The sequence below is a fragment of the Paroedura picta genome, chromosome 8 (genome assembly GCF_049243985.1).
Source record: "Paroedura picta isolate Pp20150507F chromosome 8, Ppicta_v3.0, whole genome shotgun sequence".
Lineage (NCBI taxonomy): Eukaryota > Metazoa > Chordata > Lepidosauria > Squamata > Gekkonidae > Paroedura > Paroedura picta.
Window position 1 is genome coordinate 77,822,766 of NC_135376.1, and position 19,668 is coordinate 77,842,433.

Sequence of the window (19,668 nt, forward strand, 5' to 3'; positions counted from 1 at the left end):
GGTATCCCCTGTGCAAGCACCGGGTCATATCTGACCCTTGGGGTGACGCCGTGTAGTGTTTTCTTGGCAGACTCAATACAGGGTGGTTTTGCCATTGCCTTCCCCAGTCGCTACCATTTTACCCTCCAGCAAACTGGGTACTCATTTTACCGACCTCGGAAGGATGGAAGGTTGAGTCAACCTCAAGCCGGCTGCTGGGACTGAACTCCCAGCCTCATGGTCAGAGCTTCAGACAGCATGTCGGCTGCTTTACTACTCTGCACCACAAGAGGCTCTTTACTTTTCTTTATCTTGTATTAATTTTGTTAATATTGTTAGTCGCCTTGGGATAGGTTTTTTTCTCTTTTTGTGTAGACACTACAAACCGTCCCTTCTGTCTGTATTTACTCCCAAGAGTAAATACTCTTGGTGGGTGAGAAAATGTCTAATAAAACCCCCAATAAAGCCCCATTAAAAGCAGACAACAAAATCGTAACAGAGCTAAAACAACATGGCGGTAATACTTTTAAAAACTCCCCAACCCCCCCCCCCTTCAGATGCAGGCAGGCATACTGAACTGATTACTGACTGGGCCGGCATGGGAAGTTTGCCGCCCACTGACTGGCATCCTCTTCCCTCACTAGGACATCCTTCAAGGAAGGGTGCTCAGAATTTAGAGAACTTAGGCATAGGAATAAAATATGTTGCAATTCATGGCCTTCCGGGGGTTCTTGTTGCCAGTGTTAAGGATGAGAGAGAGCCTGGATGGGAATGCGTGTTGTGCTTTCTCCGTTGCTTTCTTTTTGGCAGTATTATAACATGGTCTGTAACATTCAACATTTTTGCTAAGGTTGCGGAAAACCGACCACATCATCGTTTTTGGGAAGCCTGAGGTCTCTGTGATCTCTCTTTGGTCTGACACATTTGACATATTCCGGTTGGGAAATATGCTGCTGTCTAAAGGATGGAATTTAACGACACTTCAGTACCCTTCAGGGTGAGTTCCCTGTGATCCTAAGCGCGGTTGGTGACCAGCCATCGGGGGAGGGGGGGCGGTGCCTTCTCTCTGTGGACACTTGTCCTGCGAGGTTGATACATGCACAGGTGACAGCTTCTTCTTTTAGAAAATATCAGAAAGAGACGTATCCCTCTTTAAAAGCCTTCAGAAGGACTGCTCTGCAAGATGGTTGGACAGCTATTGCCTTCTGGGCTGGATCCTGTCTCTGCAAACTGCTTCATCTGGACAACAGCAGGACTGTAGCATTGTAATCAGAAATGAGTATTGAAAGGGTCTGTCCATAGCTTTGCCTAGAAAGGAAAGCATCGTTGTGTTCCCAAGGAGAAGGGGAGACAACCATTGAATCGATCCATGTTTTAATTTATCTCTTTAGGCTTTATTTATATGACCATGGTGGTACTCAGAAGAGAGCCAATAGATTTATTGAAAACCTTATTGTATTGCTGTCCCATGTGCCTTGAGAACCAGCTTGGGGTAGTGGTTAGGAGTAGGGGTCTCTAATCTGGTGAGCCGGGTTTGATTTCCCCATTCCTCCTCCACATTCAGCTAGCTGGGTGACCCTGGATCAGGTACACTTAGCTCAGAGCTCTCTCAGCCTCACCTCCCTCACAGGGTGTCTATTTATATTATGTGATGATTTATACCCCGCCTCTCTCAGTGTGCCGGCCCGTGGCTGTTGTGAGGAGAGGAAAGGTATTTTGTAAGCCGCTTTGCAACTCTTTGGGTAGTGAAAAGTGGGGCATAAAAAAGTCGCTCTCCTTCTTATAGGACATAGGACTTCTGTGAAATTAACTATTTGAGGGGAACTTTTTGCGAAGCATGTTTGTTCCTCAGGTCTCCATCCCTGCCTCCCTTTTCTTATTTTCAGAAAAGTCAGGGTTAAAAGTGTGTGCTAAAACATGTGCCCTTGCTTTAGGGTAAATTCTACAGGTTTAAAGCAATGAAAGATTTAGATGTCCGTTTTTATGTTACAAGGGCAAGGTATTCTAAGGCTCCAGCTGCTGCATATGGATGTTCCTTTTGGTCACACAAAATATATACTTTCCTTTTTTGCCTACTTAGTTTTTAAGCTATGCTGAAAGGTTCTTATTAATTCTGATCAAATAGTCTGGAAGAGGGAGATTTGCGATGCCTCCCTTTCTTGTGGTTAGAACCAGGTGCAGAGGCAGGGATGGGAGACCAGGTAGCACATTCTCTTCCCCGGACTGTTCTTGGATCTAATTCCTGAGTCCAGGACTGCACCATTTCTCTGAGCACCTGGCTCGTTTCCTACCAGGTGTGCACTTCTAGTTCTCTGCCAGGACTTAGCAGGACTGCTCATGAGAATAACCTCTGATGACCAGTTCAGAGGCAGGTCTAGTTTCTCCAGAGGTTAAACTGGTTTCTCCAGTCACCCCCCCCCCCCACTTTAAATCTACATCCTTGTAGAATCTGTTTTCAGGTTATTGGCACTTTCAGCTGAAGGCAAAAGGCTTGAAATCCGTGAACTGAAATGATACTGATGGTGCACAAACTGTTCCACTCTTTTAAACAAAGTCACTCAGGTGCCTTCTGTATTCAAAAGGCGGGGCATGGCAACCTCGTGATGAATGCTGTGCTCCCTGGAGCGATTATCCCTCTTTAGATGTTAAGGAAAGATGGAGCCCAAGCAGTGAGTCCTTGTTAGGCCTGTGTCAAGCAGCAGCTGGAATTTGTAGAAACTGGAAATTCCATTTGTACTCTTGATGTATTGGATGATGTAGAACCTTCTCAAGTTTCCCAGAGATTTTCTAAAGAAGGGTATATGCCCAAACCAAAAGAGTTTCTTTTGTTTTTCAAAAAATAAAATTAAAAAATTAACATATTTTCTTACATGCCCTCTCTTCCCTAGTCTCCACATATCCTTAACATTACTGCACACAAAACCTGGCGTGGCGGAACAACTCTTGAAGGATATCCGAGAGTCCGTCTCCGAGATCATGAAGGACCCCAAAGCCAAAACCACTGGTGTGGTACGTCAATTCTGAGAGCAAGTTTAGATGGCCCTTTGAGTGGAATATAGTTGTTTGGGCCAAACATCTGATTATATTTTGTGTTTGAATTTATAGGGCGCCATCTACGGTCTGGCCCAAGCCATCCCTGACAGAAGCATTATCACGGATATTTCTCATGTCTATTTGGATGCCTTGTACAGCACGGAGACCCCAGCTGCTCCGGACAAGGTCCTGAACGGGTCCCCACAGTGACTTGTGCCTTCCAACTAGCGGGTGGTTCTCAAGATAGCGGGAAATTCTCAAGATTTCCATGGAAAGAGAACGTGTGTTAGTCGCTGTTCTTCCTGCAGGTGCAGGCTATGTGGCGGCTTGCTGTCATCCATCTGTTTGAAAGTGGCATAGATGTCATGTTAGGGTTTTTAAAAATTTTTTGCAGGGAACTATTTGTTGTGAATTCTCACAACTAATTAACCTTCAATACTAATTGCTTATTTTTCAGGTTAGGGCACACTGCCATAGACCTGCAAGAAATAGCCACCCATATGGCTAAATCGTTCTGTAATCCCTCGTAACTCAGGTGTTTGTTCCCTTTGAATTGATCCTATACTTCCTTCTCTTTCCTGCATTTTATGTGTTGTAATTCTTATGCTGAGTGGCCAGCCACTGACTAACTTTTCTTCGGAGAAGAGGAATGGTTTTTCAGATCACCATGTGGAATACTTGGTTGTAATGCCCGTGGTCCTAATTTTTGGCTCCTTTCCCTACTCTCATGGGTTTTACTCCCAGGGTCTACCCTGGCAGCCTTGCTGCTCTCTGGAGTTTTTACAAAACCACCTTGTTGAACTGAGCATATCTTGGGAGTGGTGGAGAGCAAAATGGTCATTCATTCCCCAGTATTAATTCTGAAGAGTGTGTGTGAATGTAAGATGCTGCAGGCAGCCTCCCTGGAAAATTAATCAGGATTCCTGGGTCCAGCATCATATTTTAACCAGCCCAGCTACTGGACCGTACTCCAGCTCTGCAAGGGGGAGGTTTTGGATAGGCACGACCTCCGTTAACGTTCTGCCTGCCGCTTTGAGTGCAGCATGACCCTCTTTATGTAGCCGTTGTCTCTGTTTTCAAAGGGGACTTACAGGTTTGCCTTAATGCGGATAGCTGTCCTTTTGGGATTCCAAAGACCAGCTAGCTGTTCACTGATGAACTGCTTGACGGTACTACACTGAAAACAGCCTCAGGTACAACACACTCCATCCTCTATGTATTGTTGTCCCACCCTGACCTCTTTTTAGAATTTCAGAGTTACCCCTCCTTGCATTGTAGTCACCTTAACCTGTAGCCCTTTCAGTTTGCAGCTGGTCCCCCCCCCCCAAGGGTTGAAGTAAGGGTGGGATGTAGTTTGAAGTCAGAGCTTAACAGATGTCTGCTACCTTATGGAAGCCCAGGCAAATGAGATCTGAATGAGGGCTCGTTCTCAGCCTCAATATGTTCAGAACCAGGGTAATTAGTCTTCTGCACTTGTCTAAAGTCTAGTTTAACATTTGTCCGGGACCCACTTGCATGCAACGCAATGGGAGGGCTATTGTTTGAGTGGGAACCAAAACCTAATCTTCAAAAGGGAACCATTATCACTGTATAATTGATCCAGCAAACTGAATGTACCAGTGTTTCCATCTCTGCATTGATCTTTCTTGTCAAATAAGAGCCACAAACTCCGTTCAGATTTTATTTAAAGAAAAACTTTGTGACAAACATGGTGCCTGTAGTTTTTATTTGGGCAACTCAACCTTGACTGGGCTGAAGGGATACTTCTTGACCAAACACAGACCAACCACAGAACCCAGCAACTTAACCCGAGATTTTTTCTGAAGGTAAAAAAAAAATGTAAGAGGATGGATTCCTTAACCAAGGCAACTGGGATGGGTACAGTCAAGGGTGAGTTCCATAACTGAGAAGAAACAGCAATACTGATAGGGGGTTAACAAACATCTGCATCAACGTTGTTTGCTCAGACAGTCCATTTGCCAAGATGCTCTTCAGCCACAAGGGTCTAGGGGTCGGTTTTTCTTACTTGATTCAGGTTTGGGTACTTTGTGGTTTCAAGACAAAGAACCTGCAACTTGTTCTATATAACTGGCCAGGTTAATGTCCCGTTCAGATAAGCCTGCACACTCATGGGTGCTTAAGGTTATATGAACCTGCAACACAAAAAGCATCCAGTTAAACTACACCTTACACTTCAGACTTTCCTGAAATAGAGCTAGCTGCACGATTCAGAATTAAGGCACTGTTAACACCACAAAGCATGCTGTCTTCCTGTCTGTACAAGGAGCAGGAGTCTGGTTCAGTTGGGTTCCAGGAGAGTATCAGGTGACACTGAAACACCTGAAACAGCAAATGAAGGCAATTCTCCTCCTTCGAAGAGAAGGGCAACCACATGGTACTGCAGCCAGGGGTGTGTAGCAGCCAACAGCCCCTGCGCCTTCAGTCAGGCTTCACCTTGGAAAAGGATTTGGAGGAAGCCCTCCCCTCCCGACTTATTTCCCCCCCCACGTGACTCTTGACCTGAGCCTGCCAGGTGATTAAGTCTAAGAACAGCAAGTGGGTGGGAGCGTTTAGGAAGCTGCCCCCCTCCGCTTTTCAAACACTGTGCCAGGTGAATGGCTCCTGCCTTTTCAGGCCTGGTGCGAATGCAGAATGCATTTCGTTCTGCTGGGATGGTCATTTTGCATACTCCGCGAGAGCTGTCACCAGATTGCCTCTCTCTTACCTTGTTGTAAACATTGAACCATTCGGGGTGATGGTCCAGTTTCTCTGCCTGGAGAGCTACTCTGGTCATAAATCCAAAAGCCTGCCAATGAAAGACAAGGCAATTTAGGAAAACCCATGTCATGAATCCGAGAATGACTCAACCCTAAGCTGACCCTGGAACACTCATCTGTTTCCCCCTCCAGGTGGAGGCACAGCTGAGCCTCAGGTACCCAGATTGAGTGCTTGATAACAGACCCTGCAAATCTGAAACGGGGGTCCTAAGCAGGCTTCTGCACAAGCTGTGAAGCATTCCAAACTGCTGATCTAATCAGCACCCTAGAATGCTATTAAATAGCCAAACAGAATTCCCAAAGTCAAAATGGCATATACAGCATCACACTACTGTGAAGAAATAGAGCAGGGACTACAGAGGCCAATGGTTTGCCAGATTGTACCCATGATATTCTGTCCTGCTTTGGAGTAGCCTGATACGGCAGCTATTTCCAGGTTGACAGAAAACGGTTATAGCATCCAAGCACCCCAGTATCTTCTGCGGTGTTGCAAAAGATCCTAAGCATTATCCACACATGCACCCAAACAGAGCTTCTCTCCCCACGCCCCTTGTTGCTAATTGGCACCCCTGCCAAGGCCTTGACGTCTGTACCAGCAGCTAACTGCCTAAAGTTTCCCTGTGGAAAAACAATGAGAAAGAATCCGGTTACCCGATTGAAGTCCTTGAAGTGGAACTCTTTGTAAATGGCATCTCTGCCTTCCACCTCGTTCCACCCCACAGCTCGGAGGTTTGGCAGCAACTGATCTCTCTCTTCGCCACTTAGTCGGTGGGCCTTCCCTGCCTAGGAAAGGGGGGGAAAAAGGAATCGCTGGGATGGAGGAGACTCAAGCGTTCAGCTGAATTTGTAGGACATGAAACAGACTTGCAGTAGGAGCCTGGTAGAGGATTTCAGCAAAATCACATCTCTGCTTTAATTGAGAAGTATCATGCTTTGAAGGTGAGTCTGATGGCTGACTTGTGGTGGTGGGGAAGCACATGCTGTGTAGTGGGAAGTTCTAGGTTTAGCAGTCCACTACTAAGATCAGGTCACACACGATGGGAAAGGCCTGGTGACATTTGGGTCAGTGGAGGACTGTGCGTAATGCGGCTTCACATTGCCATGTCAGTTGCATAAAGTGGTAAGTCAAGCACATAATTCTTGTGATTGATGCTTAAACTAAACAACCAAGAGGGGAAACAAAAAACCAACCTGGCAACTTACGAACCTAAAGGCTGAGCTGCAAAAAAGAAATGTTTTTGTTTAAAATCAACATTGTTATTATAATTGTGTGTAAACGTAAGTTAAAAACATTGATAAAATCTCCGTTGAGCATACTGTGTAATACAGAAAACTGCAGAATCAACATTAACACATGGAACATGTAAAGACCAAAACCCAAATGAATTTTGACCCCTTTGGGATCTTCTTCAGGGGTCAAATAAGTTTAAATGCACTTACACAGTATAGAAATATATAATGTTAGAGCTTACTTACTAGGTGGTAAATAAATCTACGAAGTAATGCTCCAACTAATACGTTTTGCATATAAGAATGTCTAATATGGAGCCCACATAGGAGGAGTAAGGAGGGAAGGTTATCAGACCATATTCTAATAATGGTGGCCAGCTGTTTCCCCTGGTCCCCAGTGGGGGGGGGGGAGGTGGAGGGTTGGTCTACCGTTGTGTTTTTGCTGGGTTTGTATTTTATTAACTTGTGTTTTAGGGGGGTTTCCAGGGGATTTGTATTTTACTTATGTTATCTTGTAACCTGCCACGAGCCACTTTTGCTGAGAGTGGCGGGCAATACATTCAAATAATAATAATAATAATAATAATAAATAGTGAAATGTTAAAAAACCACCACTCTCAGTGTTGCCTGCTGCTCATATGTTAAGTAGCTCAACCTTTAGGTTCCATAGTGATGCTTAGACAACATTAGAGCTTAATCTGATTAGACAGAAACCAGATTAACATGGTAGCTGGAGCCATCAGCTAGCAGGCATCTGTTTCTATGAGTGGAAAAACACTTCCCTATTAGCCAGTTTGTGTGGTTAATGGTTAGTTTGCTCTTTCCCGCTTGGGGAGACTATATGGCAGCCATTCTCAGCATTTTCCGTACCACATCTGGGACTCTTTAAATAGTTCTTTGAAGGGTAATTGTTGTGCAACTTTTGAAGTTTTGTGTGTCTGCCTTCCATTTGGAAGGAGGCAGGGAATAAGAACAAATAATCTACACAAGTATGTACACAGAACCAAGTTTGCATCCAGTAGTACTTTAAAGACCAATCTTGTGTAGGCCCTTTGTTGGTCTTAAAGGTGCCACTGGACTCAAACTTCGTTCTGCTGCTTCGGGCCAACACAGCTGCCCACAACTGGATGGCATTTGTACAGATGGCCTTGAGGGGCTAGCAAGTGGCTCCAGACCCCACACGGCCCTTTCCAAACTCTATTTGATTCATTTATATATCCACACGAATCTGTCAGGGAGCTAATTAAAAGACACAATTCTTACTGTTCCATCTCTATGCTACCCTTCCCCATGGGCTTGGGGCAGCTTACAACATATTATAATAAAATTTGTTCAAAATCTCATGTCTCATGTTCAAAATCTCAAAATGTCTGTCCAATGGAGAGGGGGCTGCTGCGTTGGTCTCGTTATTTAGCATTTGATGTTATTCCTATGTGGCTTCTGTGTATGGCCTGTTTTGTTATCAATATGTGGGCCTCAAGTGTAGGCCTGGTGGGACAGCTCTGTTTTACAGGCTGTGGTTAAGGCATAAGGGAGGAGGTGATCCCACAGCTATGAAGGACCCAGCACAATTAAGCCAGCACTTTCCTCCCTCCCTTGCGACTGACTGCAAAAAATCTTGTACACCCAGTACCAGTCAGCCTTCTGGCACAAGACAGGTTTAAAGAAAGTCTGAAGAAAGGTCAAGGAAGATGGGTGCAGAGATGACAGGCACACCCTAAAATCTTGTCCAAAAGAAAGCAAACCTGTTACGTGGCCACCCTGCAACCTCCCACGGCCCAGGGAGGGCCGCGCAGGCTCCCTATGTGGGTGGCAACTTGGCCTGTTCATTTTTGACCCATGCTGTTTGCTCCACCAGCCCAGGAACGGTTTCCCCATTTCAAGCCCCCTGACTTTGATTGCTGCGCCAGCCAAAGTTAAGCCCTGTCTGGTAAAGAGGAGGGTCCACAGGGCTGCCGCTGTTCAGCACAAAAAAGTCCAGCCGTTGCCCTTGGGGAGAGATCGCTCGATAAGCTTGTTCAGAGTATCCTAGCAACGGGGCTCCAGGGAGGGAAGGTGACAAGCAGGCTGACGGGAGCCCCACCGTCCAGTCACAGCTCAAAGGATGGTAATATTTTGAGAATTCAGGATATGTGGCAATGGACAAACAGTTCTTTAAGCTTGTTTGCTCAAGGTCTGTGTCCATAGCAAGCATCAACGTGAGGGGCCCTCGCAATGGATCCAGGCCCTTTCCACTTAAAACCCAGCACTGCCCTGGCATGGCCACACATCCCTTCCCTGGCCTTGATCATGGCAGAAGAGAGAGAAACGAGTGATCACGAAACCTGGAAGATATTGATTTTCATGCCTCTCCCCCTCCCCACCCCGGTCCCTTTACGTATTACACAAAGTAGCCCCTGTGCTGACTTAATGGGATAAAATCCCATTTAAATGGGATCTTAGAACGTCAAGCTTTCATTTCTACTACTTCAGCAAAGCTCCAGCCTTTTCTAAGTATCATCTTCCCACGCCCCAAAAGGGGCACCACCTTCTGCTTTACCTCTTCTCAGCCTGCTCAATTTTGTGGCTGTCTCAATTCTTTCGGGGATTTGATTCGTACACGGGATTCCTCCTTCCACCCAGGGAAAGTAGCGCTTTTCGGATGCTTGCTGTGATCTTTGAAGGCCACATGCATCTTATTGCAGCGGGCCAGAAACAGTTGGGGTGACGTCAACCTTGTTGCGTTTTAACCTGAGGAAGCCCCAATGTGAACCAACATAGAAACCACATAGACTGAGAGGTTTCTCCGTTATCCTGCTCCTAGTTTAAGAGGGTCAGCATCTCCAAGCTTTAACCCAGCTCCTATTACCCCAACACAATTGGAAATGTAACACCCCACTCCCAATGAAAACCCCTCTACCTCCAAATCGAGAACTGAGGTTGCTTGCTTCAAGCCTCTTGGATCACACCCCGCAGTCTTGTTTTAGCTTTGGCAAACCTATGCAGTCTGAAAACTCTGACCACGAGGCTGGGAGTTCAATCCCAGCAGCTGGCTCAAGGTTGACTCGGCCTTCCATCCTTCCGAGGTCGGTAAAATGAGTACCCAGCTTGCTGGGGGGTAAAACGGTAATGACTGGGGAAGGCACTGGCAAACCACCCCGTATTGAGTCTGCCATGAAAACAATGGAGGGCGTCACCCCAAGGGTCAGACATGACTTGGTGCTCGCACAGGGGATACCTTTACCTTTACTAGTCCAAGCACAGAACCCCTGGAAGACTGATCTGAGTCCAGCTTTGAGCAGAGTCCAAGCACCCCTCCAGCATGTTGTGATTTGGAGAACTAGTGGGCTTGATTCCTACTCCTCTACACGCTTAGTAGCCTTGGGCCTGTCGTAGTTCCCTTGGATCAGTTCTCTTAGAGCTCTCTCCCAGGTTATCTGTTGTAAGGCGTTTGTAAATCGCTTTAGGATTGCTTCGGGTACTGAAATGCGGGATATCTATCTATTTTATCATCTATCTATCACCCAGTTTTTCTTTGCCTGCGGGGCGGTGTGGCCGAAGCTGTTGCAGGATGGCAGCACGGAAGAGCACGGCAACCCGCTCCTTGCCCGCCCCCACGCCGGAACTCAGCCGCTCAGCGTGGCCGCCCAGGTCCTGCAGGGAGCGAGCAAGGCGCGTCCCTTGGGTTTACTCGTTGGCCGGGCAGCGCCCAGCCCCGAAGGCCTTGGCCGAGCCACCTTCCCCCGCGCCGCCTCCCGCGCTTACCATGCCTGCAGCCCGCGATCCCGCCGCCGGCCCCACCTCGGGTGCGCAAACGAGCAACAGGCGCCCGCCCCGTCCCTTTAAGGCCCGGCGCGATCCCTGCGTGAGCGGAAGAGGGCGCGGCCGGGCCGCGGAGGCTGAGCCAATGCCGAGCCCGCGGGGGAGTGGAGGGCCTCGGCCCCGGCGCTGCCTTCCATTGGGCGGCCGTCGGGGCCGAGGGGACTGGCGGGCGGGGGGTCATTTGGGCGGCCGAGATGGAGAGCGGGGGCTCAAGGGTCCTCCTTCCGCAGTGGGCCGCGGAGAGCCGCAGTCCCGTGCCCGTGGGCGCTGCTGCGCGTGTGGAAACGGGCTCGGGGAGACTCGGAAGCGGGGCTCAGGCAGCGCTTCGGGGCACGCGTCTTCGGAGCGGTAGCCGCGGCACTGGCTCGGAAGGCCGCGGGGTGGAGGGGCTGAGAGCGGCGGCCTCTAGCCTGGAGAGCCGGCTTTGATTCCCCGCTCCTCGTCAGGTTCTCTTGGCGCCCTCTTTGGCTCCACCTACCCCCCGGGGTGTCTGCTGGGGAGAGAGGAAGGGAAAGACGCTTGTAAGCCGCTTTGGGACGCCCGCCCTCAGAGCCGGGTATTAAAAACAAAACAAAAAACAGAGATTGTATTTGCCCCTCCTCCATGAAAAGGTTCTCCTGCCCATTTCCACACGTGGAGGCTTTGTTAAGTGAGGGGGGTTGTGGGCAGCTGTAGCAGTGTGTAGGAAAACGACAGGGAAGATGATGGACAGGAATTCCTCATTTTAGGCAGGCTCCAGACAGATGAACACTCTATCTCGATCTACCCCGCAAGGTTGTTGTGTGGATGGTGCCCCCTGGCCAAGCTGCTTGCCCTGCCGCGACCCCTGTGAAAGGGTCATTCAACCCCCAGGTTGAGAACCACTGACATAGGGATCGTTTCTGCTGTATATGGAAAGAGAAAAGGCACTCTAGAACAACCGTTCACCTTTCTGTGTAATGCATCCTTCTGTCTCACAAAGCCTTTGATTGTTGATTTTTGAGCCACCTCAGTGGACAAGCCAGGGCCCTGTTTCCACGCCAGACAGCCACAGCCTCTGGATAGCATGGCTTTGTAAGGGTAAAAGTGTGTCACATGTATGTGCGTATTGGGGGCAGGAGGGGGAATTATCTTCTCAATGTTAGAATTTGCTTTCCACGCTTAAGAGCTCCGATCTCCTTTCCAAGTCTGAACTCTTCCCATTGACAGCCTTCAGAATTTCCCAGCTTGAGAGAAAAAGGTAGTCTCTTTTCACTGCATCTCTTAGGGGCCGTGAAGCAGGATCAGCTGCACAGAAGATACTGTGCTTGTGGGGCAGAAAGAATGACGTGGACTCAAAGTGGCAGAGGTGGAAACGGTGCAGCTGACTTAAGGGTGACCCTATGGGGTTTTTGAGGCACAAGACTAATAGAGGAGATTTGCCATTGCCTGAATCTGTGTAGCAACCCTGGACTTGGTTGATGTTCTCCCATCTGAGTTCTAACCTGGGTCAGCTCTGCTTAGCTTCTAAGATCTAGACAAGATTGGGCTAGCCTGAGCCCCCCAGATCCGAGGATATTTTTGGCATAGCTCCTTCACATTTGGTCCCTACTCTTACTCTCATTTGCATCCTTCAAATTCAGTCTAATAGCACCTGAGTTTTGGCCGCTGTGTGATGCAGAGCGTTGGACTGGCTGGGCCATTGGTCTGATACAACATGGCTTCTCTTATGTTATTATTGTAAATCCCCCCCCCCCCCACTCACGGACTAATATCGAGCCAGTACCCATCTGCCCAGAATTCAAATCCAGAATTGCAAGTCCTGCAAATACGGGTGGCTCCCTGCCCTCCTCTAGGTAGCAACTTTTCAAATTATGGTTGCTAGCTCCAGGCTGGGAAAAACCGGGGGACTTTGGAGGCAGAGCCTGCAGAGTGGGGTTTGGGGAGGGGAGAGGCTTCAATGGGGTACGATGCCCTAAGAGTCCACTTTCTAAGCAGCCATTTTCTTCAGGGAAATCGCTGTTGCTTGGAGATGAGCTGTAATGCTGGGGGATCCTCAGCTGATGACTGGTTTTTAAACTGTTCAGATTGCTTGATTTATCGAATTTGTATCCTTTTCTCTTCTCAGAATGGGATTTAAGGTGGCTAAGAGCATATAAACTACACCTGATACAACAGTGTGAAAGATACAATAAATAAACTTTAAAAATATGAAATGATGGAAAGTCTCAGTTAAAATCTATTCACTATCAAGCAGAGTAGGATAGATGGATGGTGAAGACACAGCTGAGGCGCAATTTGCCAGCTGCCTGATGGATCGCAATCACCCAAAGGTTGCTGGGGAAAAAAGCGGCCTTGCATGCCCCGTGGAATCCACGGAGCCCTAGTAAGGCATGCACTTCTTCAGCCAGAGGGTTCCACTGAGAAGGCCCTCCCCTTGTTGATGCTGGACAGACAGAATAAATTCTGATGGTTATTGGAGAAGATGGGGAGGAACACACCAGGAGAGGCATGATAAAATAAAGGGCAGTTCTGACTGCCGTTTTAAATAGACTCCCCATACAGCAACAGAAATAATATAGATGAGAACAAGCAGCGGTAACCAGGAAACACCTGATTTCACCTGCCAAATGCCCACAAGAGATTTCCTTGGCCGAGCACTTCAAAGACACTCCAAGGTCCATTCTCTACCTGTAGGCAGATTCTGTTGGGTTACTTTTTTGCCCCCCCCCCTCATAAGAAAGGAGGCAGTCACAAAGGGACAGATTTATTTAAAACACTTTTGGATTGCTTAATTACAAGAAAAATAACAGTCGTGGCTTTGCCGTTTTAAAATAAGAGCACGTGTTATGTGCATGGGCATAATTCCACATGAAGACATGGAAACAACGAAGCTAAGGAGGGGCAGGGACTCAGCTACAGCTTCTGCCAACTTGTCAGCCAGAGACATTTCTATTGCGCTGGGCCTGAATAGAGGGAGTACAGTTTCTTCCAATTCTTCTGTTAGTATTTATAACATTGCTGCTGTCACGCAAAGGGCTTAATTAAAAGCCGGTGTTTGGGATTTAGTAGATTTGGGGCAACCTTTACAACAACCACGGAGCCAGATAAACAGGGATAAGTTATTAATCTATTCATTATCTCCACACCACACTCTCTCTTCAGGCTGCCTCCCCAAAGTCATTGAGGACTCTGGAGTCACTCAGAGAAATGGATGAAATGGATACAGGCAGTCCTGAAAATTGGACTCAGGTAGAATTTCAAGACATTTGTACCTCTCCCCCCTTCTTAAGAGTCCACGGAAGCATATTCAATTCAATAGAAGCATATTCCCTTTAAGTCTCTCACCCCAGTGTAATGACAGACGCAATCTGTGAAGAATATGAATGCAATGCTGTCTCTTAGGCTGAGACTTCAGAGGGGCACAACAATAGAGTCAGAGAGAAAGAAGACGCAGAACGTCTTCCACTCTCTGCTGGTATCCCTTTGACGTATAGATAGTTTATCTCCAGGAATCTTCCTTTCGTCCATCTTGACACACACTTTTTCTCCCCACACCCTCAGCCTGTTCACCATCTTTTCTGCATCATGCAATGGCTTCCTGCATTTCCACCCCCTCCTAGTTGTGAGACTAGATTAGAACTCTTATCTCTTCTCTACCCTGACTAGAATGGGGTTCTTTATATTAAAGGGCTCATATTAGTTCGAAAATATCTTATCTTTTTCAACTAATATGACCACAGACCAGATGGCCTCTACTGTGCAGTAAGCCTTTGAGCACTTTGCTAACTCATCTAAATTCCTAAAAATTCCAACAGAAATTCCCTTCTAAAAGTTTTCATTAAAGAGGTTCATAAGTCTCTACGGATGGATCTAAAAGGAAGTGACAAACACATTCATGCCTTTGGCAGGCCTGACCATGAGAACTGAGCTAGTGAGACAAGGTGCACTTGACATGAATATTGAAGTCCCCCACAACCCACCCACCCACCTACCTACCTACCCTCCATATTATTTATAGTCCACCTTCATACCGAGACTGAAGGCTTGATTATACAGTAGAAGTCAGTGAAACCAACAGGACAGATAATCTAAAAAACAATGCAGTTAGATTTTGAGGATATCTGAAACCAAGCTGAAACAAAGCACAAGTATTAATATTAGATGTTCAACAATGCAGAAACCACATTGCAATTCTAGAAACAGGAGCCTCCCTCCTCTTGCAAAAGGGAGTATAATAGACTGAAGGACTCGCATACATTCACAAACAGATCTAAATCTCCTGTGGTTGTACTGCATGATACATAAAATTTGGTATGGAATTATTTTTGCTTCTTAGACCCAGTAGTTTCAAAGGCATAGAGCGTTCTGTAATTTCTGCTGACGGAAGGGATTTCCATTTTCAAAGGACAATTTCTCCTGCATCCAGATTGAGACCTCTCCCTAGCCACCAGCAGGGGATAGGGATCAGCATTGACAGATCCAGGCTGTGAACCACCTAGAAATTTGGGAATGGAGCTGAGGAGGACAGGAACCTCAGTGGGGTGTGGTGCCTCAGAGCAGGGGTAGTCAACCTGTGGTCCTCCAGATGTCTGTGTACGACAATTCCCAGCGTTTGCTGGCAGGGGCTCATGGGAATTGTAGTCCATGAACATCTGGAGGACCACAGATTGAGGATCCTTGCTCTAAAGCATCCATTTTCTCCATGGAAATTGATCTCTAATCTGGAGATGATTTGTAATTGCAGGGGATTCTCAGGTCCCACCTGGGGGCCGGTATCTCTAACTGGTTATGGAGATGATGGTTGGGTTATGATGATGAAATGCTCAGGCAATTACTGAGCCCTGCAGAAGCCCTCTGGCTACTTATAAGTCAGGATGCTATTCAGGCAGAGCTCTGTCTTTCGTGACTTAGTACATTTGTCAGTGGTATGCTTTATGGCAGCTTTACAGCTGCTTTGCAGCACTGTGATTCACTGTGGGCCAAACGGCTTTCAAGTAGTAGTTGATGCGATTTCAATTGTATAAAGCAGGGGTAGTCAACCTGTGGTCCTCCAGATGTTCCTGGACTACAATTCCCATGAGCCCCTGCCAGTGTTTGCTGGCAGGGGCTCATGGGAATTTTAGTCCATGAACATCTGGAGGACCACAGGTTGACTACCCTTGGTATAAAGGACACAGAGGGAACTAGCCCCAAAAGACAAGCAGGAATCATGGCCAGCGACATTAGACTGTGTCTTGGATCTCCTTAAACATTTATGTAAACACAGAGATGTCTGTTGCTTCCACTAGGGGGGGTCAGCTCCCACCCACTGCCGGCCTCCGGAGGGGGATGAGGGAATGGGGTTGCCAGATCCAGGCGGGGAAACTCCTGGAGATTTGGGGATGGAGCCTGAGGAGGCCAGGGGCCCCAGTGGGGCACAATGCCACACAGGCCATCCTCCAAAGCATCCATTTTCTCCGGAGACACAGAGATGAGCTGTAATTCCAGGTCCCACCTAGAAGTTGGCATCCCTAGTTTCCACCCAGGGACCCAAACAGTCTCAAAATCCTGCACAGATTTTGAAAGCTGCTGATATTGGCATTTAATCCCTGTCATGAGTGGCTCACAGATATTTGTCCTGGTTCCCATCCCTTAATACTGGCACCCATTTCCTAAAAGGTAAAAGGTAAAGGTATCCCCTGTGCAAGTACAGGGTCATGTCTGACCCTTGGGGTGACGCTCTCTAGCGTTTCCATGGCAAACTCAATACAGGGTGGTTTGCCATTCCTTCCCCTTTCATTATTAGATTGGTTTAAATCTCCTAAACTAAACTTTGTGCATGACAGAGCAACAGAAAACAAGAGCTCTTTTCCCGGCCTGTTGCCACAGTGTTAATAATTGTCAAAGTTCACTTTTCTAAACTTTGAAGAGTTTGACATTGAAAATACGTTTGAGGACATATAGTCTGTTGTAACCATGCTGGGGAACAGTCATACATTTTTACGCTTTGCCCAAAATGTTTTTTTTAATTTAAAGAAAGGAAATGGATCACTGCGGAAAGTGAACATGAATTTAAATAGCCTAAGCAGAGGCGGGAAGTGAGAGAAAGCTTAAAGTGGCAAAGTTGTGCCACCTTACCTGTAATACTGGTTGAATGTGGTGAGATTCAAAGCCAAATATTATGCTGCAAAAAATATTATACCTGGCCCTCCCTCCTCCTCAATGTTTTTAAAAGGCAAATGTAATTTTACTGGGCCTGTGTGTGAAGGAAAAATGGACTTAATTATTATTAAACTTTAGGCTTATTGCTTTCCCTTCCCATAAGGCTCAGGCGGGTTACATCACAATAGTAAAATACAATCACAAATAACATTAAAATCCCATGTTAAGTTAAAACTTTTTACAATTATCACTGTACATCTGCCAATTGATTTGAACACTGGAGGGCTTCATTTCAGGGCTCTCCCTTCCAAACTTGGGTATAGGAATGCTGGTTCCCAGGTGGGACCTGGGGATTCCTTGGTTTTACAGCTTATCTTCAGGAGACAGATCCAGTTCCTTGGGGGAAACGGCTACTTTGGAGGGTGGACTCCATAGCATTATACTCCACTGAGGACCATCCCTGCCCCGAATCCTGCCCACCCCCAGCTCCACCCCTGAAGTCTCTAGGTATTTCCCAACCCAGAGTTGGCAACCCTGCCTGGGTAACAAGAGGCAGTCTTAGCCAATGGGCAGAAGGGACAGCTGCCCAGGGTTCCATTCATGGGAGGACCCTTACAGCAGGGGTAGTCAACCTGTGGTCCTCCAGATGTTTATGGGCTACAATTCCCATTTGCTGGCAGGGGCTCATGGGAATTGTAGTCAATGGACATCTGGAGGACCACAGGTTGCCTACCCCTGCCTTACAGTTCATGGGCTCAGGTAGGGCTAAAAAGTGCAGGCTCCCACTGTCGCCACTCACGCCGAGCTCTTAGGGGGAATAGCTGCTCCAGCCACCTCTTTCTGGGGCTCATGCAGTTAGTGACCACTGTTACCCACCTCCTGCTGGACAAGGTTTGTCCCTCGCAGGGGGTGGCAGTTGTCCTGTAACCTTATGTTAGATGTACAAGTGGCTTACAAGCACATTTCTCTTCCTCTCCCCACAACCGACACCTTGTGAGGTAGGTGGGGGTCAAAGAGCTCCATGAGAACTGTTCTGCAAGAACAGCTCTGAGAGAACTATGATTAACCCAAGGTCACCCAGCTTGCTGCATGTAGAGGAGGAGTGGGGAGTCAACCCCGGTTCTCTAGATTACAGTCTGCCACTCATTAACCCCTACACCACAAGAATCCCCTTCCTGAGGAGCACTTTTATTGAGTTTTAATTACCAATTGTATTAGATTTTGACTTCAGTGAAGGGACTGTTTTCTGCACGTGAATTGATTTCTGTTGCCTGGAGAATAATTGTAATAGCAGGAGATCTACAGCCATGTCCTGGAGGTTGGCAACCATACTCTGTAGTCTGGAGATGAACTGTAATTCTGGGGGATCCCTAGGACCCACCTTGAGCCATATCCCTATGGTCTAGGCCCTGCTAGGTCATAACCAGCCACAACCAGCGACCAACATAAGTGAAAAGTAAAACTAAAGCAAAGTTTTTTCTTCTTCAAGAAATCATTTAAATCAGTAGTCCCCAACCCCCGGTCTGGGGACTGGTACCTGTCCGTGGATCAGTCGGTACCGGGCCACAGCTCCTCCTCGTTCTCCTCCCCGGCTGCTGCCTCGGGGGCTGCCCTGCCACTCTGCCGCCAGCTCACCTTTGGGGCTCTCCAGAGGTCACCATGGCTGGGGCTCCCCCTCGGCATGGCACTGCGCAGCTGCTGCTGGCAGTGCCCCCCAGTGGGCGGCAGGAAGTTAGGGGTGCCAGCGGGAAAGCAAGTGGAGCAGGGGATCAGGTGGCAGCGGCAACGTCCCTTGGCGAAAGACTACCCCCACCCGGGCCTCAGTAAAATTGTCAAGCATTGACCGGTCCCCCGTGATAAAAAGGTTGGGGACCACTGATTTAAAGGTAACTATACAATACAATCAGGGGGTTTACCATGTTCACAACTCCCCACTGAGAACAGTGCACCTTGTATAGGTCTGGTCTACTATTTGTTTACCTGTTGCAACAACTCTCCTTTGGCCACTAGGGGTCAGGGGATAGCTACTGGAGAATCTCTAAGAGTGGCTTTATAAGAAGAGCCTCGGTTTAGTTTAGTTTATTTTAAAGGGAAAAGCTCTTGAGATAGTGACAACCATGTAAACTCAATTAGGAATCTAAAGGAAAATTATACCTAGAAAATTTACTGTTTGATGGTTCCCACCCCCTTTCACAGTCCAGACCTTCTGTCAATGTGTTAAAATGTGCTCCCTGGGGTAGCCAACATAATATACTTAAAGCTCCCATCAGCACTTGCAGAGAGAATAAACTTCAGGAACTGAAGAGGTTGTAATCAGTTTCCCTGGCAAATGCCTTGTACACCTCATCTCCATGTACTCCTCGCTCTGATCCAAAGTGAGATTTTTGTTTCAAATTCATGTTGAAGTTGCCTCTTGAGAATTCTAAAACCAATTCTAGGGAACGGGCCTGTCCTCTTATTCACGAAATGTATTTTGGGAGTCATCTTTTTGCCTCCAGGCATATGTTTTCCCCAGGCAACGCTCCGGAATTGGCCAAAATTACACTTGGCAAAGTAGAGAAGGATATGAAGGAATCTATTCTGAGCCCTTGATTCTCTGCCCAGGATGTAAGAATAGGTGGTATGATTCTTTCATTTGCTCAGCAGACAGCGCTTCAAAGGTCTGACCTACCTGCTGGGACTAGCCGGGCAACAATATGTTCTGCCTGTGGTATCATACGGTCCCTGCAGCGGAGACGGGATAAGG

At 47.4% G+C, this 19,668-nt stretch overlaps 2 protein-coding genes across 3 annotated transcripts in view; one reads left to right on the plus strand and one right to left on the minus strand.

Moving 5' to 3' along the window:
- SGPL1 (sphingosine-1-phosphate lyase 1) overlaps window positions 1-4,719 on the plus strand; it is a 51,795-nt gene extending 47,076 nt beyond the window's left edge. Inside the window, exons 12-14 of the mRNA XM_077350500.1 lie at window positions 830-976; window positions 2,868-2,988; window positions 3,085-4,719. Of these exons, the coding sequence (XP_077206615.1) occupies window positions 830-976; window positions 2,868-2,988; window positions 3,085-3,222 (406 nt within the window). The 3' untranslated portion in view covers window positions 3,223-4,719. The remainder of the gene's footprint in view (window positions 1-829; window positions 977-2,867; window positions 2,989-3,084) is intronic.
- On the minus strand, window positions 4,680-10,932 carry PCBD1 (pterin-4 alpha-carbinolamine dehydratase 1). 2 transcript variants are annotated; one of them, XM_077350501.1, is made up of 4 exons: window positions 10,764-10,932; window positions 6,441-6,572; window positions 5,738-5,818; window positions 4,680-5,165 (listed from the first exon to the last, which is right to left on the minus strand). In XM_077350501.1, exons 1-4 carry the CDS (start codon window positions 10,764-10,766, stop codon window positions 5,067-5,069), a joined length of 315 nt encoding a protein of 104 aa, XP_077206616.1. In that variant the 5' UTR covers window positions 10,767-10,932; the 3' UTR covers window positions 4,680-5,066. The 2 variants fall into 2 exon arrangements, with proteins under 2 accessions (XP_077206616.1, XP_077206617.1); XM_077350502.1 differs by lacking the exon at window positions 10,764-10,932 and adding an exon at window positions 6,981-6,999.
- Between the last annotated feature and the right edge of the window lie 8,736 nt (window positions 10,933-19,668).